The sequence below is a fragment of the Rhinopithecus roxellana genome, chromosome 20 (genome assembly GCF_007565055.1).
Source record: "Rhinopithecus roxellana isolate Shanxi Qingling chromosome 20, ASM756505v1, whole genome shotgun sequence".
Classification (NCBI taxonomy): Eukaryota; Metazoa; Chordata; class Mammalia; order Primates; family Cercopithecidae; genus Rhinopithecus; species Rhinopithecus roxellana.
Window position 1 is genome coordinate 26981921 of NC_044568.1, and position 27035 is coordinate 27008955.

Here is a 27035-nt window from a genome sequence, read left to right on the forward strand (position 1 = left end):
TCCACGTGGCCACCCAGGGAGTCCCCATCCCCTGCCCAATCAGCAGTCTTTCTGCTTCCCCTCCAAGAGAGCTGGGGGCATTCATCCAGGAAGCCTGATATGTAACAAACTCCTTTCCCATTTCTTGCTTTGCTTAAATCTCCAAAGTCCCTGGAGCTGAAGTCAAGTGGGCCTCATTGGGTCTACTTTACAGAAAAGCAAACTGTGTCTCAAAGAGGGGAAGTCACTGAGCCAGGTACAATCCAGCCAGTCTTTTGAGTTGGGGCTTTCCACCTGTCTTGGCTGTTTAAGGAGTGCTGGGCGGGGTCTCACACAGCCTGAGACCCTCTGCCGGGGGTTCCAGCCCACCCTGCCCCACCTAAAGGAGGAGTGGGGCCACGCTCTGAGGGTCTCCAGGACTGCTCCAAAGACTTCCCCATGAATGTCCTACCATGCCTGAAGCTGCTCCGTTAGCCATCCTCCTGTCTAACGCTCTGCCCTGAACAGGTTTTTAGGCGGCATCACTGACCTCCAAAAATTAGGTGCTTGAGGCTGCGCAGGGGTCATAAGCTGAATCACATCAAAGCCAGGCCTCAACATCAGGCTGAGAGGGGCTCCGGGCACGGGAAGAAAGGCATGTGCATCAGTGGAAGGGGTGAGCGGATTGCAGCCATGTGGGAACAGAAGCCTAGGGTAAACACACTTTCTGATTTTTATGAGAAAAGCCAAACATCCAGGTTTTTAGGTGAAATCCTCAGATTTCGGAAATTCAAACATTTTGAAACCCTGGACGGGTCACACATGACACATCAATGGGCCATGCTAGGTATGGTCCCGGTAAGCAGAGGATTGACTTCTGGAGGCTTAGAGTGGGCAGGGGACAGGAAGGCAGGGCAAAGTTTCAGAACCCACAGCTTCTTGGGGAGTGTGGCTCTGGGCAAGTTGGCCTCAGGCCCACTCCAACCCCTCTACCTGGCACCAAGAGACATAGCTCAGCGCCGACCATTGAACTGGCCATGACAGGCCTGCTCGCACAAGCAGACCACTCCCACCAATGGCCTCTGTGGAGTACTGACCAGTGTTGGAGGTTGCAGAAACCCCCTCTCCGGATATCACAGATGTCAGCCTCCCCAAGTGCTTTGCAGACAGCTAAGGCCATGACTGGAAAAAGGGCCTGCAAGCTGGTCTGTGCTCAGGTTTGGGAAGAACTGTCCATTTGGACTCCACACCCCCAACTGGAGGCTCAGGTCTTCTGTCTCTAAAATGGGAAGGGAATTCTAGCCCTACTGTGATGTGTGGTTGGCCAAACTTTCACTGGTTTCCAAGGAAAGAAAACAAAACAAAAACAAAAAGACAACACAATGAGGTTTTTTTTTTTCTTTTTAACCTCTTTTGGTTTTTCTTTAAACAGTAAGGGACTGCAGTTTTCTATTCTTTTTCTAATATCCTTATTTAGCAAAATTAAAAGTTGGCAATGCTGTGTTGCTTTCCCAGACTTTTATTTGAAATGTGACTGCTTTGTAAAACTCCAGAGTCAAGGACTCATAGGCAGGAGGATGTCATACATTAACAGGAAAGGATGAGAAATCTCCACTCCCTCCCTTCTCCCTCCCTTGATCGCTCATTCCCTCTCTTCCATTCATTAACCACCCACTATGTGCCATGCCCTAAGGAAGCTCCACTACGTGCCATGCCCTAAGGAAGCAGCTATCTAAGAAGTCCCTGCCCACAGGGGCTTTACAGACCAGGAGGAAGGCAACCCACAGAGCCAGTATCCTGATAACCACTGCTGACTGACCCTCTGCCTAGGCACCAGCTAAGATGGCTCCAAAAAGTGAGGCCTTATTGGAAAAGAAAAAGATAGCAAAGGTCAGCTTGGATGAACCCACCCAGAATTTTGCAATCAGAAATATCTGGAAAAGAGTTATTCTAGAAGAGCAGGGGGATGCCAGGGCTTGGGGATGAGGAGTGATGTTTTCGGTGCTTAGGGTCCCTGAAGGTCTTGGTCCTCCTGCTCAGAAGCCCAGGAGGTCTTGGGTTGCCTCCTCCAGAGATCGCCCTCGGTCCCTGGCAGTTCCTCCAAGGCTGTTGTACTTTAGTCCTTCTTCTAAGCCTCGAATGCTCCTCACTACCTACCTCTCTCCCTGATGTGGAGGCTGGGGAAAGGCTCTCTGAAGGATCTGACCAGATGTGACCCCAAAACAAACCCTACTGGGGCAGGGCAGGGCCCCCATAAGCTTGGAACCAAGCCTGAGTTTGTAGTACAGCAAAATGAGACAGCTGGTAGTCGCAACAAGCTCTAGTCCCCAAAGCTGGCCTTGACCAAGGGCCCCCAAGCAAAGTGGGAAGATTGGGAAGAGAAGTTTTCATGAAAGCCACTCTTATCTCCCTAATTTCAGACCTTAGTCCTGAGCCAGGGGAGGGAAGAGAGTGTGTGGTCCATGCACCAGGGGCCACTGTGGACCCACCTTAGTTGGAGGACCTTAGGGGTCTCACTAAATGTGGCTGTCTTTCGCAATCTGTAATCTTATGATAAGGGAGGAGAGCTGGGTTTTCCAGAGGCCAGATGGCAGGGCAACTAGAGAAAGAACTCAGCCCAAACACAGAGGGCTCTTACTAAATCCGCCAGCCTCATCCTCTGCTGCAGCATGGCTGCTTGCTCTAACATCCAGGAAGTTTTTGGAGGTCCCTGGCGGGGCAGGGGGCAGGTGGAGCTGTCTCTGCCACCCCTACCACGTTAATGCACATCGTCCTCAAGGCAGGGCCACTGGGATTCCACCCCGCATGCGCCAAGGCACAGGCAACGGGACTCTCAGACTGTGGTCTGTGGGTCCAGCCACACCACCATTTCCTGGAGGTGCGGAGCTTGTGAAAAAAACTGATCCCTGAGCCTCACCTCTGACCCACCTCAGCTCATCTCTGTGGGTGGGCCTGGTATCTGCACTTCACATGCTCCCTGGGGGATTCTTACGACCCCTGAAGTTATTTCCCTCAAATCGGGCCCTCTGAGGTCATTTCGGGGAAAAAGCAAACATCTTGATGCCTGGGCCACATCCCAGACCCACCACTCAGCATCATCAGAGGTGGGACCCCTGCACCAGTATTCTGTAGAAATCTCCCCAGGTGATCCGAAGCATTCAGGGGATGAGAATTGCTGGTGTGAGCATCCCCTCTGCCTCCCTGAGCCACCACCAACAGGCTGGTCAATGCCAAAGTCATGTCTAAAGGGCCTCATGTCTAGATAGGGATCTGTGCCAGGCTCATGGGCTAAATGTACCAGGATTCTTCTACTTTGTGGGAGACAGTGGAGGGAAGAGGAATCCCAGTGGCTGGTCAGCCGGAGACAGGGAGTCTCCGCCAGGCTCTGCCATTTCCTCCCGAGAGTCGTCGTCTGCTACTGGCAAATGGGTCTCACCTATTCCCCCTTCTCATGCTGGAGGCAGATGCTAGGTATAGAAAGCCCTTTGTAGGGAAATACATAAATTAGGAAAATCATCTGGGGTGTGAGCCCAAGGACTGCTGGTTTGGGAGATGATGAGACCGAACACCAGATCAGAGCCCCACACAAAGGTCCTGACTGTGGCAAGTGATCAAACTTTTCATGACTGCGGAAGGGTGTCCCAAGCACAGGTTTTAGAAATTAATAAAGCGTGTGGCTGAAACATCTGTCTTCGCTCTGCAAAACGAGGCCCTGCACACATCTGGAGAAGGGGTGTGTGTTGGGGGCTGGGTGCAGCTGGTCTGGGGAGGCCGAGGCAGGGGCCAGGAGGGTGGGTGCTGGGGTGTGGCTGGACGAGGGGCAAGGCTGCCTTGGAGTCTTTCAGGTGTGCAGTGACCAGGTGTCTGCTGTGTGGTAGGTAGCATCATCTTTAAGGAGGAGGGGAGGGTGGTGGGTGGAGGGCATTCACAGTCTGCTGGCACCGAGCACCTCTCAGGGGTCCCCTTTCATTCCTGAGAACACTGACAGGCCTCAAAGAAGCCAGGTTATTAGTGCTGGCATCTGACAGACACACCAAGGTGCAGGCAGCCTTCCCTTCCTCCTGCCACACTTTGGAGGCTGCCTTCCCTCTAGCCCAGTAATGATCTGATGTCTAAACACAGAAAACAGGGCTGGAGGAGTGAAAGAAATTGCTCCTCGCTGTTTCCTTTGCCAAAAAGTGTAATTAGCACGGCTGGATGTGAAGTGCAAGAGTCCCCTAGGCTCCTGACCCCCGGGCACTCCCAGGAGGTGACAGCAGGCCCCAGTGGCTGGGATCCTCACCTGGCTGTCTGCCTTAAACACATCCAGTCCTCGGTACCCAGTGACAGATCAGCAGAAATTGGCATCCCCTCGACAGGAGTCTCCCCAGGAGCACACCCATGCTCAGAACTCAGGGGATGGGGTAGTGGCAACTGCTCCTCTGGAATGGCCTTCAGAAGATTTGCAAACAATACCAAACCTCTCACCCATACCAGCCTGCAGGAAAATGTGCTTAAAACCTCACTAGCAACCATGGTTTCCCCTTCTAGTTTTCCCTCCTTCCTTCCTTCCAACCTTCCTCCCTCTCTCTTTCTTCTTCCTCTGATTCCTCATTATTCAGTATAACCTCTTTATTTATTTATTTGAGACGGAGTCTCACTCTGTCACCTAGGCTGGAGTGCAGTGGTACAATTTTAGCTCACTGCAATCTCCGCCTCCCAGGTTCAAGCAATTCTCGTGCCTTGGCCTCCCGAGTAGCTGAGATTACAGGCATGCACCACCAAGCCCAGCTCATTTTTTGTATTTTTAGTAGAGATGGGGTTTTACCATGTTACCCAGGCTGGCCTTGAACTTCTGACCTCAGGTGATCCACCCAGTTCAGCCTCCCAAAGTGTTGGGATTACAGGCGTGAGTCACTGCGCCTGGCCAGTATCACCTCTTTTAGAGGTCATGTACAATCACATCAAAATTGAAATCACACTTGCTCTTGAACTCTGCAGTTCCATGTGGACACTTTCTGTTGCCTGTGCTGCTGCCCGTGGGCACTGGGAGAGCTGTGTGCAAGGACTCTCAGCACAGTGTTCACCAGAGCCTGGGATGAGAGATGACCCTTATGACCACCAGGAGGGGATGGGGCAAGCTGATGACAGCACCTCTAGCACAGAAGGCTGAGCAGCTGTTAGAGAGAAGGGGGCAGAGCTCTATGACCTAGGGAGGGAGATCTCCAAATATATTCAGTTACTGAAAAAAATAGCATAAGTATGAACACTATGCTCCTTGTGTAAAAATAAAAGGGTGGGGTGGGAAGAGGATTAAGCAGTAACTGCAGGATTCCCCGCCCCCCCCTTAAAAATAGATCTGAAATAAATATTGCAAAATGTCAGCATTTGTAAATTCTGGGTGGTGAGTTCACAGTTACTGTTTCACAATTTTCTGTTTCAAACTTTGTGTTTGAAATACTTTAAAAATTAACAAAATGCATATGGGGAGATATAGAAATGCATTTATTCTGGTAAAGAACAGCTAACACTTTCATAGTGCTCACATGGGCCAGGCACTCTCATGATCCCCGCCTTTATAAAGGAAAAACTGAGGCACAGTATTTCAGTTGAAGCACAGGGATACAAAGAGGGAGTCAGGATTCGAACCCAGCAAGCTGGCACCAAAGTCTGTGCTCACAACCCCTACACTACACTGAGGGGCCCTAGGCCACATCCAGAAAGTTGGCATCTGGGATGCTGGTGGGCCTGGGATGGAGGGAAGTTCACTTTTTACTGTGTACTTTGTGTATGTACTATTTGAATCTTTTACATGTGCACGTTACTATTTTTTTAAATAATGTTTTTAAAGCTGGGAAAGTCCCAGTTACCAAGAAGTAACAGAATCCTGATAGGTGTGGAGCTTGGGGAGGCAGAGGAACTGCTCTAAAACCAGTAGTTTCAACTCCCGGCTGGCCTCCAGGGTTGCAGCAATTCGGAATCTGGGGCGCCATTACTTCCTGTCCAGTCTGCACCCCTCCCCTCCTGTCTTCCGATATAGACCCCCACCCCCTTGCCGGCAGGTTGGCCATGTGACCCCAGCTGGGATGTCATGATTGGTCCGGCTATGGGCACCAGATCTAAGCCCAGCCAATCAGAATCCTGCCTTGGGCTTTACACTAATGGAAGGTCCTTTTCCTTTTGGTTAGGGGACCCAGAAGGCCAACAGCCAGGGCTCCCTGACAAAGCATGTAGTTGAGTACCAGTATCAATCCGAGGGACAAAAGGGAGGGACAAGAACCAGTCTCAGCTGAGTTCACATCCTGGACCCTGTCATCTCAAAGCCAGTTCCCTCCCTGCCTTCCAACTTGGTTTCATTCACTTTGGATTGAGTTGAGTTCTCACTGACAGAAACCCACAACCCACAACCCAAAACAAGGGCAGCCCATGGCCATGATTAAGCCCTGCACCAGTGGCAAAGGGATCAAGTGGGAGACCAGAATCCCAGCTCTGCCCTCTGCGCGGCCTCAAGGGAGTTACGAACTTCTGAACCTTAGACGTGCTCCCTGTGCTGCCACCAAGCTGCCTCATGGGGCTGTCCTAAGGATTAATGTATTAATCCAATCCCAGGCACATCAGTCATTAATAAAATTAATAATATGGTAACAACTAAGCCCACTATCTTTGGAAGTAACTCCTTACTAACTACATTAAACCCAAACTCGAGGCTCTGGAAAAGAGGGTGCCAGCTGGGAGCCAAAACGGCAGAAAGGAAGGTAGCTGGAGTTGCTTCTCCTTCTTGTGTCCCTGTAGATTCACTGTATGCTCTCCTCTCTGACCTGGGAATATGCCCATGTGACCCACATCAACAAGCTCCCTCCGCCCGGTGGCTTCCAGCGGCCTCAGTCAATGGATTGAGGCGGGGGCAGGAAAGCAGGGTCGGGATATTAATTGCCCTGGAGGGTCCCCATGACTGGCTGCATCCTTTGAGCAAAGGTCACAGCTCCTTCAGGTGCCCCTCTCACTCCTCCAGCAATCCTCTGTCTGCTAAAGATAACTCCTTCCCCACTCAGGCCCAGGGGTGGGAGTAGCGCTCCACACTGCTAGCCCCAGGGTTCTGCATTCTCATGGGAGGCTCAGCCCACACTTCGTAAATATTACCTTTATTAAACTCTGCTCAAATTACCCCATTTGAGTGTGTAATCTGCTTTTCTCTGAGACCCTGGCTAGCTGACTGGTTCTTCCTCAGGTTTCTCCAGGCTCTGGCCAGACAAAATCCTTCTCTGTAGAGGATGCTGCCCCCGGGTCCCAACACTGGTCATGGTCCCCTTTTCCCTCCAAGCTTCTGTACCCCAGCAGTTTTCTCCAAAATCCATCAGACCCCCAAACCCGAGAAGGGACCTCTGATGAAAGCATCTGAGCCATCCAGCCCCAAAAGGAGACAAGCAGGGTCACATCTGGGTTCCAGAAGCGTCCAGAGAAGCAAACCACTGATTTCTACACACCAGAAAAGATACCTGAGAGTGTATATTTATAGAAAGATACATAGAAATGGACAGATGGCGTCTATCTATAGATACAGAAAGCGCTGTTAGAGAATCGTGTAGGTACGTATATATCTGCCACATCCTCCCCCACAACCAACAGCACACAATTGCCCGGATCTTGGAAAACGACGCTTGTTTAAGTGGTTGGTTCCCTTCCTAGCAGTTTCCAAAATGAGAAGGATGGTCTCAGGGATAGTCCTTAAATATGTGTATGTATCGCTGTAAAGGAGAGAGAAGGAGGAGAAGGAAGAGAAGTGGATTTTCATGTTGTGCATGGCAGAAGAGATGGGACTGCTTTGGGGAAAACGGCTTGATCCCACTGGAAAAGCATGAAAGACAACTCCAGAAAAGACAGCTAAGGTTTCTAGGTTGGGACATAAAAACACAACAGCAAGACGTTCGCACTCTGCAGTCCACTGAAATCCCTTGTAGCACATTACAATCAGTTAAGGGCAAAATAAAATCAGAATAATACTAAGAGGTAGCAGCTGTTTATCTTCTCGGAGATTTCGAGGGTCTCTGGAAGCTGGGCCAGGTAAGGGTGCTCTCCTGGAAGAGGCTGGGGTGGGGTGGAGTTGGGGCTGAGGGCTCCCCGGCTCTGGGAAGGGTGTGGGCTGATCCACACAGATGCTGCAGCTCCTGAGCCTCCAGGGAGCCTCTGCCCATTACAGGCCACTCCAAACCAGAGTCATTTCCTGGGCTAGTTATGCAGTCCCCACAACATATAAATAAAGGTTTAGTTCTGTGTTTCCATAGATCTTCTACATGAAGGCTAGCTAAATATTAGTGGAGTAACAATAATTATTAATAACAATAATCGTCATAATAACAATAATTAATAGAATAATAATGCCTTGGGGTGTCGGGGGTGGGGTCCTTCATACGGCAGGGTGGGGCCCTGGGGAGGGGCTCTATGTCTGGTAGAAGTGGTGGTAATGGTGGTGATGTTCGTGGTGGTGGTGGTGCTCATGTCTCTGGACCGGCTGCCCAGCCTGGCTCTCATACACCACCAGGGCGGGCAGCTCCCGCAGGTGCTCCCGCCCCAGGATGGGGCCGCCCGAGGCCAGCGGTGCCTGTAGGCCCCGGCAGCCCTGCTGGCTCTCCTTGGCTCGGTGCTTGTGCTTCTTGTGCCCGAGGGGGGCTAGGGAGGGGAGGAGGGCCGGGCTGGCAGCCAGGTGGGCGGAGGGGGACACTGCAGGGAAGGCGGGTCCCAGAGGGGGCTTGTTTCTTGCCCCTCTGGCCGCGTGGCCCACACCCACGCTCTTGCCCTGGGCCTTGGGGGACCTCACAAAGTGCTTGCTCCCGTCCTGGGTGCCCCGGAGCCGTTGCTGGAGCTCCGAGACCTTGGCGATTGGGGTGTCAAGGAAGTGGAAGGAGCCCGGGTCCACGCCTTGGGGCTTTCGGTGTGGGACGTGGATGGCTTCCGGCTCATGGGAGCGAGACCGAGTGGGGTTGGAGGTGCGGGGGGGCAGTTCTGACTTCTGGGCCACGGAAGGGGAGCCTAGGAACCAATTCAACAGACATTTAATGAGCACCTACTGTGTGCTGGGGCTTGTGCTGTACCCCAGACATCACCCCCACCCCCAGTTCTCCAAGACTAGAGCTACCCCCCAACGCCCGACTGCCCCCCACTGCCTTGCAGGAAAACTATCTGAAATGGAACTTTCCCATCTGCTAATAAGTGGGAAGAACTGGTTCTTTGGTAGGTCTTAAAAAATACTCTCCGAGAGGGAGCCGAGAAAGAGAGATGGCAGCAGAGACCCCAAAAACTGTCCAAGGTTACTGGGGCAAGAAAGAACTCTAAGTACATTGCTAAAAACATACAGAAGTAACTCCTAGAGGAATTAAACATATGAAGAGAAAGGGGAGAAGGGAGTTGTGGGAGTGAAATTGAGCAAGAGGTCAACATATGTCAAGGCTGATAAAGACACAGCAACACTGTACCTAGGGAAACCGAGGTTCTCGCTGGAAGAAACAGCCAGAAGGGGTCAAAGTGGTTGCCCAGGGAACAGGGCTTGAATGGGCTGGGTTGGGGCACGGAACTGTTGTTTGTCATTGGGTGCTAAGTCCTTAGATACTATTTGATTTTGTTCAATTTCATGCATGTATTACTTTAATTTTGAAACCGTTTTTAATGTCACTTTCTCCAAGAGTCTTTGACCTGTCCCATAATAGCTGTCTTCCTGAAGCCTGGGGTAGCAGTGAACACCGCCCACATGGCCCGTCCAGCCACGCCCTGTCCTCATCACCCATCGCAGGGTGCTTGAGTCCCTTACCAGGCCCAAACTGGGACGTGTAGTTTTCTATCCCGGCGAGATCTAAGTAGTGGTTTCTCCTCTCGATGTTCTCATCCACGCAATGGTGGTAGCAGCCAGACTGCTCCAGGCGGCTGTCACCCTGGAACCTACGGCAGGGGAGGAAAGTGAGTGGGGTGACACTGACCACCAGGTGGGGGCAAGTGCATAGGCTACTGGGAAGCCCCCAGAACGAACTCTGGACTGTTCATTCATTTTCTTCTTGGCCTTTGGAGAGGGTGGGGAGGAACAGCCCTCTCTACAAGCTGTGCCTCCATTTGCTTCCCTGCCAATGGAGAGACAGACCACAGACCACAGCCCACAGCCGGACCTCCCCGCAGCTTCTGGGAGGAGTGGACGGGAGTTTGCTCTGAACAGGTTCAAAGCAAATGTGAGAGATTATTGGCCAACTTCTAAGAATGCCCCAGTGCCAGGCTTCAAGCTCTGTGTGCCCACTGCTGGTAGGTAGCCTAACCCCCCATTCCCCAGGGGGTACGGGCAGCAGAAGCCCCTTAAACTGTTGGAGTTGGGCCTGGCAGACCCCAGGACCTGCCCTACAGCCCAGGATGGGCCTCACCAGTGTATGAGTGTGTGTGTGCACACACACGTGTGACTAACACAGTGTGTATGGAGGGGTGGGGAGAAATGCTGCCAGAGGACTTTCTTTTTCCCCTGCAGGGCTCGGGGCTCCCTGGTCCTCTCCTCCAAAGACCTCTTTGATCTGCTCCCATCCTGGCTTCCTTCCCACACAACACAGTACCACCTTCCCCCAGGATCTCTAGCCAGCCTGGGTCCCTCTGATTCTCAGCCCTGTCCCCACACCTGGCTGTGACCCTGCTTGAACTGTTTTTTCTTTCCCCTAAGCAAGTACTAATCCAGCTCTGGTCATTCCCTTACCATTTGCACACTAGAGGTTAACACAGCCTCATGCCTGCCGTGTTACTGTTGTTTACTCAATCCCTTTCTTTAAACAATCTCTCTTTCCTTTCCTCCCTTCCTCCCTTGCAGCTGAAGAAATTACAGGTGAAAATTAACTACAGCCTCATAATTCCTTATCCACCATTCTGAAATCCAAAAAGCCTGAAAACTAAGATTTTTCATAACCCACATAGCAGCTAGGCCCACCCTAAAGGGATGGGAAGGTGTTTACAGTCTCTATCTCACTTAGTGTGAATATCCAATCATCTCCCAGCAGAAACAGCAATGCGTCAGAGCCTGATACACTGCTGAGAGCACCTTTCCAAAGCCCCAAAAATGCTGGACTCCAGTCCTGTCTGCCCAAGATGTGTTCCATAAAAGGATGTGGACTACATGTAGTTATTTGTTAAGATTTTCATTTGATTTATGAGTCTGTGCATCAAAAGCGTTGGCTCCCTGAAGAGAACACAGACCAGAGCAAAACTTCCTGCTCTGAATCCTTCAGATGCAGGTACACAGCTGGTGTTCAACATATGCTCATGTGCACCATGCCCACATACCTGAGCGGGGCTCGCTGCTTCTTCTCCCAGCTCCGCAGCTCCTCAGTGGGCTTGGTCTCTGCTCGAGGCCTTGTGCTCTGCAGGTCTGAGTCCGGCCCAAGAAGCACAGGAGACACCAGGTAAGCCACCTGCTCCCACCCTCCCCAGGGCTGCCTGGCATGCAGCTGCTTTGCAAGGGCACTATGCGGGGGGTTCCCCGAGCTGGGGCTAAATAAAGGGGTCTCAAGGCTACCTGCCCTGGACGTGTCCCCATCTAGCCTCACCTCCTCCCCCAGACTCCCCCTCCAGCCTCACCTCCTTCTAGCTGGCCTCAAGGCTTGCAGACCCACAACACCAGCCTTTATACCAGCAGCATGGCTCTGCCTATGTGAGGCCTCTCACCCAGAATCCCTTCCCTCCCCTTCCCACCCTTCCTCCTACCCCTTCAAGGACCCATTTGAACCCCACCTGTCCACAAAGCAGCTGCCCCAGAAAGCCCACAGGTTCCCTTCCAGCCCTCCCAGGAAGGCTCTGGTCCTTCCTAAGAGATGGGAGGACGTTGTTTCCCAGGCTCAGCCCTGCAGCCCTCACCGGCCTGATTGACAAGGATGCTCCTCTTGCTCTGGCTGCCCTCGGGAGCCACAGTGAGCTTTACCCGCAGCATCTTGCTGGATGTCGGGGAGTGGTTGACAGAGGAGTCCACCACCTCATAGATGGTGTGTAGCAAGCTGGTGATGTCCTGAATGGGAGGGAAGCAGAGACCCATGTGGGGTTTCAGTCACAGGGCCTTGAAAATAGAAACCAGAGGGCCCGGTGGATACTGCAGGCCTGAACCCCTCTGGCTGCCCCAAAGCAGAGCCTAAGGCAGAAACCTGGATGTCTGAGGTTCATTTGGGAAGAGATCCTAGGAAGCAGAAGTGAGGGAGCAGGGAGAGAGAAGAGGAAAATCCCATAAGAGAAAAGGAAAAGAACAGGTTACAGCCAGGGGCAACTGGGGCTCAGTCACACTGGGGCCCTGGAGGGAGAGTGTGGAGCCCACCTTGGAACAGCCTCATCGAGATAGATGGAGAGTTTAGAAATGGACTGTCATTCTTCACTGCCTGAGAGCTCCCCAAGGATGCTACATTCCCTGTACTTTGGATTTTTGTTTGTTTGTTTGAGATGGGGTCTCACTCTCACCTAGGCTGGAGTGCAGGGGTGTGATCATGGCTCACTGCAGCCTTGAACTCCCAGTCTCAAGCGATCCTCCGACCTCAGTCTCCCTAAGTGCTGGGATTACAGGTATGAGCCATGAGCCACTGTGCCCCACCCTCCCTTGTGCTTTTGGGCTTTCCTGCAAGGGCCAAGCCAGCTCCCTGTACCTGAGAAAGTTTTTACAGTGGGCACCGTCCACCATGGTAGCAGGTGAACTTCGAGGTGGGCCCAGGGAAAATGGGGTGGGGGCATCAAGAGCATCTGCTTCGGGTTTGAAATGAAAACTGGAAAGGGAGACGTGTCCCTGCTATGGACTGAATTGTGGCTCCCCACTCACTTGCAAATCCACAGGTTAAAGCCCTAACCCCCAATGTGATTGTATTTGGAGTAAGGAGATAACTAAGGTTAAACGAGGTCATGAAGGCAGGACCATGATAGGAGATCAGGGCCCTTAGAAGAAGAGGAGAGCTAGGGATATGGCTCACACCTGGAATCCCAGCACTTTGGGAGGCCAAAGTGGGAGGATCACTTCAGCCCAGAAGTTTAAGACCAGCCTGGGCAACATAACATTCTCTACCAAAAATTTAAAAAAAAAAAAAGCCATGTGTGGTGGTGCACACCTGTAGTCCCAGCTACTTGGGAGGCTGAGGTGGGAGGATCACTTGAGTCTAGGAGTTTGAGGCTGTAGTGAGCCATGAGCACACCACTGCACTCCAGCCTGAGCAACAGTGCAAGATCCCATCTCTTTTTAGGAAAAAAGGAAGAGACACCAGAAGAGGTCTCTCCACCATGTGAGGACACAGTGAGAAGATGGCCATCTGCAAGCCAGGAAGTGAGCCCTCACCAGGAACTGAAGTAGGTGGCACCTTGGTCTTGGACTTCCAGCCTCCAGAACTGTGAGGAATAAATTTCTGCTAAGCCACCCAGTCTGTAGTATTTTGTTATGGCAGCTTGAGCTGGCTGAGACCATCCCTACAAGATAAACTAATCTGTGAGAACTTGACCAAATCTCATCTCTCTGAGCCTCAGATATCCCTCAACCAGAACGAGGTGTCCACACAATGTTCCCTGGGTGTCTCAAAACCCTTCTGATTGGGGCTGGAGGGCACAGATTCCCCTCACTAGGCCTCTTCTGTCTGGGTATCTGCTGCGGTCACTTGTCTGGTGTTGGGGTGGGGGGCAATGTCCTGCTTTAATTGGCATTGGAAACCTCTGGAGAAGACATTTTTTCTCTATGAAGCAGACCCATCTGTGGCCAGTTACCTGCCCAGCAATCCTTCACCTCCTGCCTGTTAAGTCCTGCAGGCTGAAACAGCTGAGGCAACCCCAGCGCAGTCCCAACCAGGCAGGCATGTAGGTGGGTGGCCCAAAGTAGTGGGGGCTGTCAGAGGCGCTGACCCTGTCCTGGGAGGCGTGGTGGCTCAGCTCAGTTGACTTGTCCTCTGACAATGCAGGTGGGAGGGGGTCACCCAGAAAAGCCAGAAATCCAGGATCTTCTGTTAAATCTTCAGAATCACTGATATTGACAACTGATTTTTAACAAAACCCTTTGGGGGACCAGACCAGAACATCTGGGGGCCAGATTGAAATTGTGGGGGACACAAGTTTGAGACCCAGGCTTCAGGCACTCCCTAGCTGGCTTGCTCAGTGACCCCACCTCTTCCGATGAGGCCCACAGATTGCTCCTCCTGTCCTTCCCTCTGGCTTCTTCATAAGGACCTGTTTGCTCACTCTCTCTATCTTGGGCAGCCCATGAAGGAGGCTTCGTTATACAGATGAGGCGGCTGAGGAACACTCACTTCATCCCCCAGACTTCTGATACCTTAGAGGACCTGGGGCCCTGGTATGTAATCAGGGTGGAGGTGGTCCCAGCAGACCGAGGGTCTCAGAGCCTATGTGCTCTGGCAATTCTAGCTTGAAAATCAACCTCACTGACTACACAGGGCCAGACACACAGGAATCAGTGTGCTATTTCCTGCATGAACGAACGCCTGAAGGAGGAGCAGGTCTTCTTTCTGATTGGAAAGCTGGCCCACACCCCAGCGCTGGGCTGCAGATGCTGTGAGGTGGGAGCCCATCCGCCCTGGCACTCAGAAGGCGTAGAAGGGAATCAGATTTACAGCCAAATTTGAGGAGTGGCGTCAGGGCTAAAAATAGACCAGGGAAACACCAGACCAGTCCTGTCCTCCCTCCACTCAAAACCACTCCGTGGCTCCTCGGTGGGAGGAAGACATGACCCAGTGAACACTTTCTCCAGGGCCAGGCTGGGCCACCTTCCTTGGAAACCCTCTCTCCCTTCCTCTCATTACCAAGGCAGTGAAGGACAATGCAGGTTGAAGCTGTCATCATTCATCTTGCTACTGCCAAGGGGAGAGTCTGCCTCACAAGAAGGGAAATAAAGCTGAGGAACAGAGGAAATAGACTGAGGAAACAGAGCAGTGAGGAAAACCTTGTCCTGAAGCCACCGAGCCTCTGTGTCAAGCCATCCATGAAGTCAGACCCTGGACCAAATTTCAGTTACATGAGCCAATGTATTGTATTCCTTTTTTTTTTTTTTTTTAAATACAGCAGTTGGAGCATGTATTCTGTCACTTACATGTCAAAGAGTCCTGGGTACTTAAAAGTCGCTACTTCCTCCTCCAACCTGTTGGAACAGCTCCTAAACCACAGCCTGAGGAGGAGGTGACCTTGTTAACCCAGAACTCACATCTGGCAGCATAAAGGTGAACTTCTCCTGCACTATCCACAGAGCTCCTGCGAGATCTGGAGGAGCATTCCAGAGCTGCCGGCAAGTGGGAAGAGAGGACACTGAGGGGCAGTGCCTGGGCTGAGAGCAGGGGAGCTGCCCTCCCTCCCTGTCCTCTCTTCCCACTTGCCAGCAGCTCTGGGATGCTCCTCCAGATCTCGCAGGAGCTCCCAGCAACTCCCTAGCTATTACAGCTTTCCCTGAGGGGCAGGACCGATGCAGGGGTGAGAAGCAGCAGTGGCGGGGTGCTGTGCCCAGGCCCTGTGCCTGCGGGCATGATGCACAGCAAGAGGCCAGGCAGGTGCACTCACCTCTCGGGTGACCTTGCCGTTGTTGTCAAAGTCGTACAGGGTGAAGGTCCACTCCTGCCGGCTGTCCTCCTCCACGGACACATCGCACTGGAGCTCCTGGATGCAGAGAGATGGGTGGGGCTGGTCCCCTATCTGTGGCAACACTGACTGGGTGGTGGAAGCCTGGGCCTAGAAGCCAGGCCAAGGGGCGGCCACCTGTCCTCTGCCCTCCCCAGACCTTGAGTGGACAGGGAGCACCTTGGCCAAGACAGAACTTGGCCCAGGAGGGTAGCTAGAGCCCGGGCAGAGGAGGTTTGGCCTAGGGAGGGATGCCTGCAGGGGTGCCTGGTGGTCTGTGGGTCTTGAAAGACAAAGGAAACACAGGGGGTCTGAGAAGAGGCACTGTGGTCTCAGAAAAGCTGAACTTGGACCAAGGGCAAGAAGCAACTAGAAGCCAAGGGAACATCAACTTGGGAGCCCCAGCAGCATGCCAGGGTAGGACAGCATGAGCATGAGGAGCTCAGGGTGTCAGTCAGCCCCAGGCCCCAGCCCCTGCAGGGCCCTCCACAGCTGTGTGACCCTGGGCATGTCACTGCCCTCTGCTGTGCCTCAGTTTCTCTTTGTATACATTATGGAAAATGATAGCCTGTCTCCCAAGAAGTTGCTGGGAAGATTAAATGCCCCACCCACATGCCCTCAACCCAGTTGTTTCCCTGCACCTGTGGTGGGGACAGTTTCCAACCTCCCGCTTCATGTACGCTTTTCTGTCTCAGGGCAGCCCTGAAGAGCCCGGGAAGGAATGCGCAGAGGCGATGGAACAAGGGAGGGACAGGAGGCAGTGGAAATGCCAGGCCTCCTCACCCCTCCCTGGGACAAATCTGAGCGCATGCTACATGGCTCCTAGGAGGCTCTCCAGCAGGCAGAGCCCACAGATGAACCCAGATTTCACTGGCTTCCCTCCTTCCTCGCACCTGTGCTCCAGGATCGCCTCCCCTACACACTGCCTGCTCCCAGTGCCATGTGGCCAGGTCTGCTTAGGGGAACTGGAAACAGGAAGTGGAGGGTAAATGCTGGTGTCGTTTACACCTGTGCTTGGAGCACTGTCTGGCACATGGAAAAGTTCAATCAATGGTAGCAGCTGTTACTTTTGCTGTAATGATTAACATATTATTTCATTGAAATAATTATTTCAATCAATAATCAATGAAACAATCATTTCATTATTATCATTTTCAGGAACCTGAAGTGTCTGACCCTAGGGAATATGAGCCGCGAAGTGGTGAGCTGGTCACCGGAGGGCTGTGTGCAGAGGCTGGCTGAGTGTCAGACGAACAGTTCTAGGAAGCATGCTGTTCAGCAGGAAAGGGCTCCACAAACAGCCTTTCAGATCCATAAGATTCTATGGAAACAAGACCATTTTGTTCCATGGCATGCCAAACTCCACCTCTCCTTCCACCATCAAGAAGGTGGCATCCGGCTGGCCTGGCAGGAGGAAGGCTCAGCTCCCCAGAGAGGGGAAGGCACCTGTCTGTGAACACTAGGGGAGTGAGCCCCAGCACGGCGTCCTGGCCCTGGCTGCTGCAGCACTAAGCCATTTCCCTCCAGCAATTCTTAGGCGCCCACGCTGAGTTCAAAGCCAACCTTGCTTCAGCCACGCCCATCTGACACCTGCCAAGGGCCCTCATTGCTGCCCAAGGCACTGTTTCATGTGGCATGACACACGAGCCTACATACACACCCCTACACACACACACACACACACACATGCATACCCCTAAACATGTACCTATACACACACACACCTACACAGGTACACCCCATATGTGCACACCCTACACACACATACCTATGTACACACACACACACACACACACACACACATTTACCTGTTTCCAAGACAGCTTGGGTCTGAGCTTCAGAAACATGAGTTGAGTAACTCTGGCCACTTGCCCCACCTGTCACATGTGTGTCTCCTAGGCCTCTCCCACACCCCATCTGGGCTTCTCAGGTGAGTCCTGCCTGTGGACCACAGCTCAGTCCTGAGCCTGCCCCTCCAGAAGCAAGCACACTTGGGCTTCCAGGGAGGCAGGATGCCTGGGCCCGGTCTTCCTTCTGCCACTGAGTTTAGCCCTGGGCTTTGCCAAGCTCCCCAAAAGACCCTATAAGGACCCAGGTGGGCTTAGGGTGGGGCTGGGCTCCAGGAAGAAGCTGGCAGCCCTAATTCCTACTAGACACTACCTGTCCTCCTCAGGCGAGCCTTCAAGCCTCTTGGAGGCTGGAGTGCTGGTGTGCTGTGTGGGGAGAGCAAGCTGTGTGGTGTGGCCTGTGCAGGATGGTGGGACATGGCAGGGAGACGATACTGGAAAGGGTGTAAGATCGGTCACCAGGGACCCTGCACACAGGGTGTCTCCCCCATGTCCCACCATCCAGCACAGGCCACACCACGCGGCTCATTCTCCCCACACAGCACGCTGGCACTTCAACCTCCAGGACCTTGCTCCTGCAGCTCCCTCTGCCTGAAAGACCCTTCTCACCCCAAAGGCTCCCTTGTGCACCCCCTCCCAACTCCTACCCCTATGCGCAGAGCCTCACCCACCTCCCCAGTCTCCACCGCCAGCTGCTGTTCCCTCTTCCAGGCACCACACAGAGCCTGAAAATGCCAAGTGTCTGTTACCCACACCCCTCGGCGTGACCCCCACCCAGGGCTCCCAGATCTCATCTCATCACTGACTGTGCAGCCACTGGGTCTGGGGCACTCAACTGTCCCCTGGTCACACTGTGCACTCCTTGACGGCAGGAACCACACCCAGTCTAAGCTGGGTCCCCTGGCAATTAGCCGGTGCCAATAAGCATTGGTTAGAAAGAGGGACACCCTCTTAAGCACTTTAGACCTTTAGGCGCACGAACTCATGATGCTGACAACAGCCCAATGCAACAGACATCACCACTGTTCCCACCTTACAGGCGAGGCATGTGAGGCCACTGAGACTTTAGGGAACTTGCCCCAAAGTCACACAGCCACTAAGTGTATAGCCAGGATTTGAACCCAGGCCTGCTGACTCTAGAGCTATGCCCTGGTGGTCTCAGGAAGGCAAACAGAGGGAAGGAGGGAGGGAGCAAGGAGGGCGGAGCAGTGGGGAAGCTCCATGCAGCAGGCCTGGGCCTGGCTCTCAGCACTGGGCACTGTGCTGGGTGCACAGGGGCATGCTACACTACCAGGCGGTGGGGAACAGACCGTGTAGCCACTGGGTCTGGGGCACTCAAGTGTCCCCTTCTTACCCCAAAGGCCCTTCTCTTCCCAAAGGCTCTCCTGTGCACCCCTCTCCCAACTCCTACCCCTATGCTCAGAGCCTCACCAACCTCCGCCCACAGCCTCTGCTCCCTCCTCCAGGCACCGCACAGAGCCACAGAGAGGCACATCCCTGGTGTTGCCCACATGGGGAAACTGAGGCCCAGAGAGCGTCAGGGACCTGCCTGTGCCTCCTGCTCGTCCATTCCACCTGAGAGCCCCCGCAGGCACCCCAAGAACAGTCTCAAGAGTTGGAAGGGAAGGTTTCACCAAGCAAACTGAGGTCCAGAGAGGTGACAGCAGCAGCAGGGCCAGAGTCCTGCCTCCCTCGTCTACTCTCATGCCTTCTCCCAGGCTGCTGGGCACACCCCGCATGGAGGGGCTGGGACCAGGCTGAGCGGGTGGGCAGTGGTGAGTCCCTGGGGTCTGCCCTGAGCCAGGACAGCCCCAGATGTGGCAGGAAGAACCTCCCACAGAGGGTGCTGTTCATGCAGAGGAAGGGCCGTCCTGTCTGGAAGGGCCTCAGCTTCCCTCCTCCCAAAGCACAAAGTTGAGAAAACCCATCTCATCTCCCCAGGACCCAGCACCAAAAGGAAACTTACTTCAAACTTCAGCTGCTTCTTGGAGCCTGGGCAGGTTTCGCTCACTCTCTCCATCTTCTTCTCATCTCCACTGCCCAGCCCGTCGGTCTTCTCAGGAGGCAGGGCCACTGTCAGGGAGGGAGGCGAGGGAGCATGAGGAGCAGGGTCCAGACGCAGGGCGGCTGCACTCACTGCACCTTCGTCTTCCAGGCCTGGCCTGGACATTCTCGCCAGTGGGCTGGGCCCACTCCTGCCCTGCCCATTTGCTGGCGTCAACATCGCACTACTCTGGCACCTGGTACTGCCTGGGGAGACCCCCTGCCAAGCATGGTACACCCATTTGCACCGTTGGGGGCCCCCTCAGGCCCCTACCAGCCTGTGACTTCTGCCCTGTGGAGGCACACAGCCACCCAGAGCAGTGTCAGGCCAGAGGGCAGATGGATGAGAGTGGAGGGGTGCTTCTGGGGCCTGGCGAGGGAGCTTAGGAACCATGGCCATTTTCTGCAGTCCCACTGCCTTACATGCTGACATTTTGGCCTCCTCAAAGGTGCTACCACCTGGGCACAGCCTACAGCACCTTGGTGGATGGCCAGGAGGAGTGCCAGAAACAGAGTTCAACTGGGTTGGCACTCGTCCACATATATGTATGCACAAGCACACATGCACACACATACACACGTATGCACATGCACACATGCACATATATGTACACTCATGCATCACACCTGCTCACATACATATGCACACTCACACATGCACACACACTCACACATACACAAAAGGCATCTTCAGGGTGCACACTCATCCTGAACCTTGCATTTGGCCTCTGCTCACCCCAGGTTCTCCCTTCTCTGCCAAAGGTCACGATCCTGTGTGTGGCCTGCCAAGAGCTGTGGGAGGGTGAGTGTGAAATCCCAGGACCTACTGACACTATTTTCCTGAGGAAGCCAGCTCAGGGTAGCACCATCCTCCTTGACCTAGGACCCAGGCTACAAAGTGCCATCAATTCTTGGAATGTCCCATAAGCCTCCTTTAGTCCCTTCTGCCATTTTGTCTCTGTCTGATAGCGGGGCTGGGGTTTGCTGGAGACATCTTTTCCAGGCCACACTCACCGCTCCTCTCATCTGATTCCCTCTGTTGCCCTGGGGTAGTAAATTTGTTGTCCTGTTTTAAAGGTGAAGAAACGGCCTGGCTCCTACTCCGGGAAGGGAGCCTGGTCCCTCTACCCTGATCCAAATGTGGCCAAGGGGGTTATGTGAGGAGCTGAGACTCCCCAGTCAGAAAGGAAGGCAAAGCAGGACTTTCTTGGGAAGTCAGCAGCCTGGAGAAATGAGGCTGCTTGGCCAGGCAACTAGATGGGGGCTTTGTGTCTCTCTGATCCCACTCCTACCACACTCACTACCACACTCACACACCCCAGCTATGCAAGCAAGGACCTAAGCATAGTCCCTGGGCCAGGCACAGTGGGGATACCCCCAGTGGGCCTGGGCCCCTGCTCTCCTGCTCTGCTCGGTCCTGCGGGCTGGGAGCTCTCTCCTCTGCAGTTAACTAAGGCACTTCCCCTTGGCGCCACTGTACGTAAAGATGAGGCAGCAATGACTAAGCACTTGCTGTTTACTAACTCCATCCTCACAAAGCCCTGTGAGGCAGTTATTATGATTAGCTCCATTTTCCAGATGGGAAAACTGAAGCTTGGAGAGGATAAGTGCCTTGCTAGTAAACGACAGAGCTGGGATTTGAACCCAGGCAGCCTGAATCATGCTCACAGTCAGTCCTAGGCTGCCCCTCCCTGCCTTTCATTGCTCAATTCAGGAGACTCGGTGCTTCTCTCGGCCTGCCTTTCTCTGTCTAATGGAGGCCGGCCAGCCAGGGCAGTGGTCATCTCCACCTGGGTTCTGTTCTCTGGCACTGTGTGACCCTGGGTGGGTCACATACCTTCTTTAGACATCTCAATTTCCCAGTTGTAAAATGAGGAAGCTACCAATCCCTTCCCCAGAGGATTCTTGTGTGGATGCAACAAGCTCTGATCACAACGGGCTAAGACCTCCAGTGCACTAGGTCTGGCCATGAGTAGTAACAGTCAGGGGACCGATGACCCCACCCCACTGACTCCTGGGAACAGGACAGTTAGCAGCTAAGTTTTCTCAAAACAGAGGCTTCAGGAATGCAAATGGACACAAAAGCATTATATCAAATACACACAGCCTGTGCAGGCAGCTTTGGACAAGGCCCTTGACTCCTCTGGACCTCAGTCCCCTCGTCTGTAAAATGGGAACACGACGGCCTCACCTTCACAGGGCTATTGGGAAAGGGCAAGGAGGAAAGAGCTTACAGAGCACAGTGGCCAGCACTCAGTAGGTGCTCAATAAATGCTGGCTTTGCCAAGGATGTAGACAGGCTGTGGTCCCAGCTGACAGCCCAGATCCCAACGATCCCGCTTGACCCCAGGCTGCCCCACTGGAGAAACCAGAGTAATATCACGGCCTGCAGCATCCTCTACTCACCCCTCCCAGGCAGGGGGAAAGAAGAGAAAGAAAAGGAAGAAAGAAAAATAAAGCCCAGCTCCATCTTCAAAGCCGCTGCCTCTCTCTGCAGAGGTCCTGGCTGGAGATGCAAGCTGGCCAGGCTTGTCGAAACCAAACTTCAAGTTCAAAGGGAAGTTATCAGAAAACCACCTTCAGGTTCAATGTTGCCTTTCATGTTCCACTTGATAAAATCCAAAGAAAAGGAACCTCTGTCCCTGCTCTCTCTTCCTCTGGAGCACTCTTCCCCCACCATGCACGGACAGCCTGTCTTCCCTCAGGACCTCCCCTCTTCCTTCCTTTCTCCTCACCTGAAGGGGCTGGAAAACATCCTCCTCGACCCCTCATATATCTTCCCCAAAGACTACGGTGGTCGGGATTGTCCTTTCTTCACCAGTGGCTCCCTCATCCCATCCCAGCTCATAAAGTCACCCAGACATCCACAGGTCAGCTGAACCCACCAGGGGCCCCTCCCAGCATGGGGCCTGTGATCCATCCTGCCCTGGGGCTGTGAGGGTCAGGAACAAGGACAGTCAGCACTCTATCTCCACCAAAGAAGGTCATTCACCCTCCTATTGTCCCCTGCCCAGTAGCCAAAAGAGGTGGCAGAGAACTGGCCATGCAGACCCCAATGCCAGGGGCAGGGGCCAGGCCTCATCCACATATGAGCCCTCTGAAACTAAACTAAGTCAAGCCACCAAGGCCCCCAGTCAGTCCTGTGCAGAAGAAACCACCCTCCACTCATCAGTGAGAGCAGGCTCATGGGAGGCAGAAGAGGGGGACTGGTGCTCGCTGCAGGCTGCCCAGGTCATGCCAAGGGGGATTGCAATGATGTATTTCTGTTGAGATCAGCTTTGGCACCAGAGTCTGAGTCCATTCTCTGCCTCTGATTCTGGTTTAGCCCAGCCATTTTTCCCCTTGGGAAATTATCTTTTGGGGGCCTAATTTCAGGGAGTGCTGATCATGCTGATCACTCTTCAACTGAAAGTCTGAGGAACTGCAGGAGACACTGCTCATTTGGAAGAAAAAAGGAAAGTAGAGGACCAGGTGGGAAAAAAGGCCTTTCACTTGCCTAAGAAGTACTTTTGGGTGACTTAGAGCAGGAAGTGGCAAAGTACATTTGCTGAGCCAAACCTGGCCCACCTCCTGTTTCTGTAAATAAAGTTTTATTGGGACACGGCCATGCTTATTTGCATTGTCCATGGCTTCTTTCACTCTATGACAGCAGAGGTGAACTGTTGCAACAGAGCCCACAAAGTCTGAAATACATACTATCTGGCCCTTCAGGAAAAAGTCTGTGGATCGATTGCTGCTTTAGATGTGTGCTACCCTCCACTTCCAAGCACAGGATATATGCTTGAGGAGCAGGGCACAGACAATTTCACCTATAACTTGCCTGCTTGGTTGGAAACCCTTGTGCAGTACACAACCTGCCCAAACATACAGTGGCCATGGAAGAAAGAAAATGTCAACTCTGCTTTCTTAAAGCCTATTGTCAGCTCATATGAATCTGGGGGAGTGGTACTGGTTTGAGGAGCTCCTTCTCTTTGGAAGCTGCTCCCTGTCCCTCCTCACACCACAGCCACGAGGAGTCGGCTTGCTGTGTTTACCAAATGACGGTTCTCTCCCCATTAGCTCCCAGCCTGGCAGCTCTCCACCCTCAGCAACTGCCAGATTAAATGCATTACTTGACCATCTTCACCCGGCTCCCTTTGATGTTCCCTTCTCAAGCTTCAAAATACCTTTTGGAGGGAGATCAGACAGCATTAAACAGAATTACTAATTAATTAAGCAAAGTTAAATTTTAAACACTGTTTGTTGTGTTAGCCAAAAGCCTGAACAGAACAGACTTTTTTCCTCCGCTGAGATCAAAGACAGTCTCTTCCCTCTCCCCTCCCCCAGTTTAAAAAAAAGGGAGGGGTGGAGAGGAAGAGAGAGCGAAAGACAGTGAGGAAATACCTGAATGGTGACAACTTTGATTGTGGGTCTAGACACCCCTCCCGACTCCCCATGGGCCCAGTGGGAGGCTCCTTGGGGATCGCATGCTGTGAGAGCCACAGTCACTCGGGACTGTTTACCCTGGCAAATGGCAGTGACCCAGGGAGCAGGATGGCACGGCCCACCCAGCCCAAGCTGCTGACAGCTGGCGCCACCCAAACAGCATGAGAAGAAGGCCCGTGAAATAAAACAGACCCACCCTCCTCAACAGTCTGGCAGGGTAAGCTCCTCAGGGCTCTTCCCCTTGGTCTGGGGTCACTTGGGGTCACTAGGAGACCAGCTCCAAGAAGCAGGCTGTGCACTGTACATCCCCAGGTGGTGCCACTCACATGACTGATACCCTAGATACGTGTATTGCTTATGACATCCTTTGGACAGATGGCAGAAAGGTGTCTTGAGGAGGGGCAGCTTTTTTCTAATTTGCACGAATGCATCCGGAGCTAGTGGGGTGCTGTCTCCCGCCGTTCAGTCTAGCACTTTATTCTGTACACTCCTATCTGGGACCTTCTGATTGCCTCACAGGAGCCTCCACATCTGCACAGCCAGAAAGCACGTTTCTTGAGATCTGGGGCCCTCTAGGCTTCTGCTCCCAGGTTGCCCAATGCCTAGCGCTTCCCATACATGCACAGGGCAAAGATTCTGCCAGGCCTGCTGAACTACAGCACATTCTACAGGTAGGCATAAGGAAGTCTGGCTACATAACAAATATGCCACACCTTCTGCCTTGATGGAGACTGGGAAGTGCCATGGGGAGGTGAGGAGTTGAAATTTAGGTAAAAATCCAAACCCAGGATGATACCAGTAAATGCCAGCTTATCTTAACACAATCCAGAAAGGCCTGGTGCATATGAAACTTCGAAAGAAGAGACAAATTTGAAACACAGTTATGACTAAATCGGCCCCACTAAAGACCAGAAATTACTAACACTTCAAATGCATGGCAGACCCCTCTCTTAGCCTAGTTACCTGGCAAGTTCTTCTCAGTGAATACAATGTAAAATTTAACACAAGCCAGAACTTCCTTGCTAGAGTCTGGATGCTCGCCCTGACATATCCACAGTCCTTTCTCAATTGTCCACGTACAGATTATCTGCTGCAAATATTTTAGTCTCAGGGTTGCTTGCCAAGATGTTTGAGTCCGCAACCTTCTGACAGCAGCTGTTCAAGGGAATGCAGATGAATTTTAATATTAGCCTCTGCCAAATATAATTAGGCGGGTAAATCTGCTGCCAGTAAAAAGAGAAAGATATCATATGTGCATTCCAGGCCAAATGGTTTCTTGCAGTATCTGTATCAGGCTCTCCGCAGGGAATGAGGGTCCTAGCGATCCCACCTCTGTTTGTAAACACAGCCACACACTTTGGTGGGCCGCACGGAGAGGCTGATGAAGTTAGTAGTACCACACATTATTCCATTAAGTCCTCTTAACACTGAGTGTGCTACTGTTGGCATTGTGCAAAAGAGGAAACTAAGCTTAAAAACCAAAACTGATTACGCCGTTTCCCTGCTTAAACCCCTCCAGTGGCCCCCTTTCCCCTAAGGAGGGGTGCAAAGGCTTCCACAACCCGGCTGCTGCTGCCTCTCAGCCCTGTCTCTCTATGGAACTGCGTTCCCTTTTCTGAGCCTGCCATGCTCTCATCCCTGCCAAGAATGCTCTTTCCAGCTCTGCAATTCCCGCTCATCCTTCAAGTCTTCAGTTTAAGCCTCCCTTCTTCTGAGCAGCATGCTCTCACACCCTCAGGGCTAGGTTAGGCTTCCCTGCTCAGTGAGCCTTATTACACCATTATTGTATCACTCATTTAATCATCTGAATCTTCTGTCAGCCCAATATATATACCCTGAGATATATATGTCTATATATAGGGCAGTGTCTATCACACTATAGATGCTGTATCATCATCAGCATCATCAGCTTCATCAAAAGGAAACAACAGTAAGTAGCAGAACCAGGATTTGAACCCAGAAGTTGTGGAACAAAGAGAACTAAATCCCAGTTTCCCAACTCCTCAACCACTGGCCTCTCCACTCTGTCAGACCACAATAGCTGACACCTGTTCCTGCCTATCCAACAATCCTTCTCCTTCTGATAATAGCATCTGGCTTTCCTCTGCAGAGTCACTCATCCCCCACTCTCAGTCTATGTAGTTTATGGAGACTGATCCCACTCCAGGGTCGCACTGCACTCAGTACCCCCACCTGACCCGGCTTGTTTCATCCTGAAGGCCATGTGGCTGGTCCTAGGTCAGTATGAAAGGAGAGTTTATGGAGAAGCTAATGAAGCTAGACTTCTGGGCCCTCTCACCTATATGGGCCCTTTCCAAGTCAGAATGGGTTTTTGAAGGTGTTTATGTGGTCATATGTGTTTGTATTTGTAACATTTTCCAAATTAAGCATTTTATCCTCAATCTATTAAGATTGTCATCTAACCATTCTGACATCCTGTGCCTGTGTGAGGTGATACTGGGGGAAATACGGGTATTTCTGGACTTGAGCTAAGGAGAGACTGAGGTGGTGAGATATTTATTTTGGTTTAGCCCCTGAAAGCTTCAGGTCCCACAAAACCTAGATTTACCCTGGTCAAGTGACCAGTAAAGTGGTCAGTAAAGTGAGTCCGACATGTGCAAGGAGCACTGTGACCTGGGAACTTTCTTCCACCTGAGAGGGCTGTGCTCATAGGATGGCAGTGCCCAGAGCTGGGCACTGCCACCCTCGCCACCTGTGGGGGAGAAGCTACCAGGGTACAGAGGGAGAGATGATGGAGAGGGACACAGAGGGGCAGCGAGAGAGTCACGTGTGTGAGTGTGTGAATATACGTGCATGTGTGAGTGTGTGTGTGCGTGCATGTGTCCATGACACAGTTTTAGCTCCAGAATCCAAACAGGCCTTTTTAGGCAAGATCCACCCTAGGATTTTTCAATTTCATGAGCCAAAAGTTTAAGCGAGTGTCCAAAAGAACCGAAAAAATCCTGACTTAACACATCCATCTCTCTGAGATCCTGCTTTTTAGGGAAAACCACCAGTACCAGCACCACAGCAGTGATTCACTCACCCAGGGCAGTACCCTCTAGAGCAATGTCCAGCTTTCTCACCAGTAGGGGTCTGCCCCTTCCTGAGATCAGAAATGCCACCAGGGCCTTCTTCTCCACCATCCTGCCTCCCAGCTGCATTTTACTGCCACAAGATTTTGCTTATGGACCAATT

At 52.6% G+C, this 27035-nt stretch overlaps 1 protein-coding gene across 1 annotated transcript in view; it reads right to left on the reverse strand.

Moving 5' to 3' along the window:
• Positions 1-5419: 5419 nt before the first annotated feature.
• The window catches only part of NKD1 (NKD inhibitor of WNT signaling pathway 1), an 85771-nt gene continuing 64155 nt past the window's right edge, over positions 5420-27035 (reverse strand). Inside the window, exons 5-10 of the mRNA XM_010376377.2 lie at positions 19336-19442; positions 15466-15561; positions 11806-11953; positions 11236-11320; positions 9740-9867; positions 5420-8964 (exon numbers count right to left, since the gene is read on the reverse strand). Coding sequence (XP_010374679.1) covers positions 8375-8964; positions 9740-9867; positions 11236-11320; positions 11806-11953; positions 15466-15561; positions 19336-19442 — 1154 coding nt within the window. The 3' untranslated portion in view covers positions 5420-8374. The remainder of the gene's footprint in view (positions 8965-9739; positions 9868-11235; positions 11321-11805; positions 11954-15465; positions 15562-19335; positions 19443-27035) is intronic.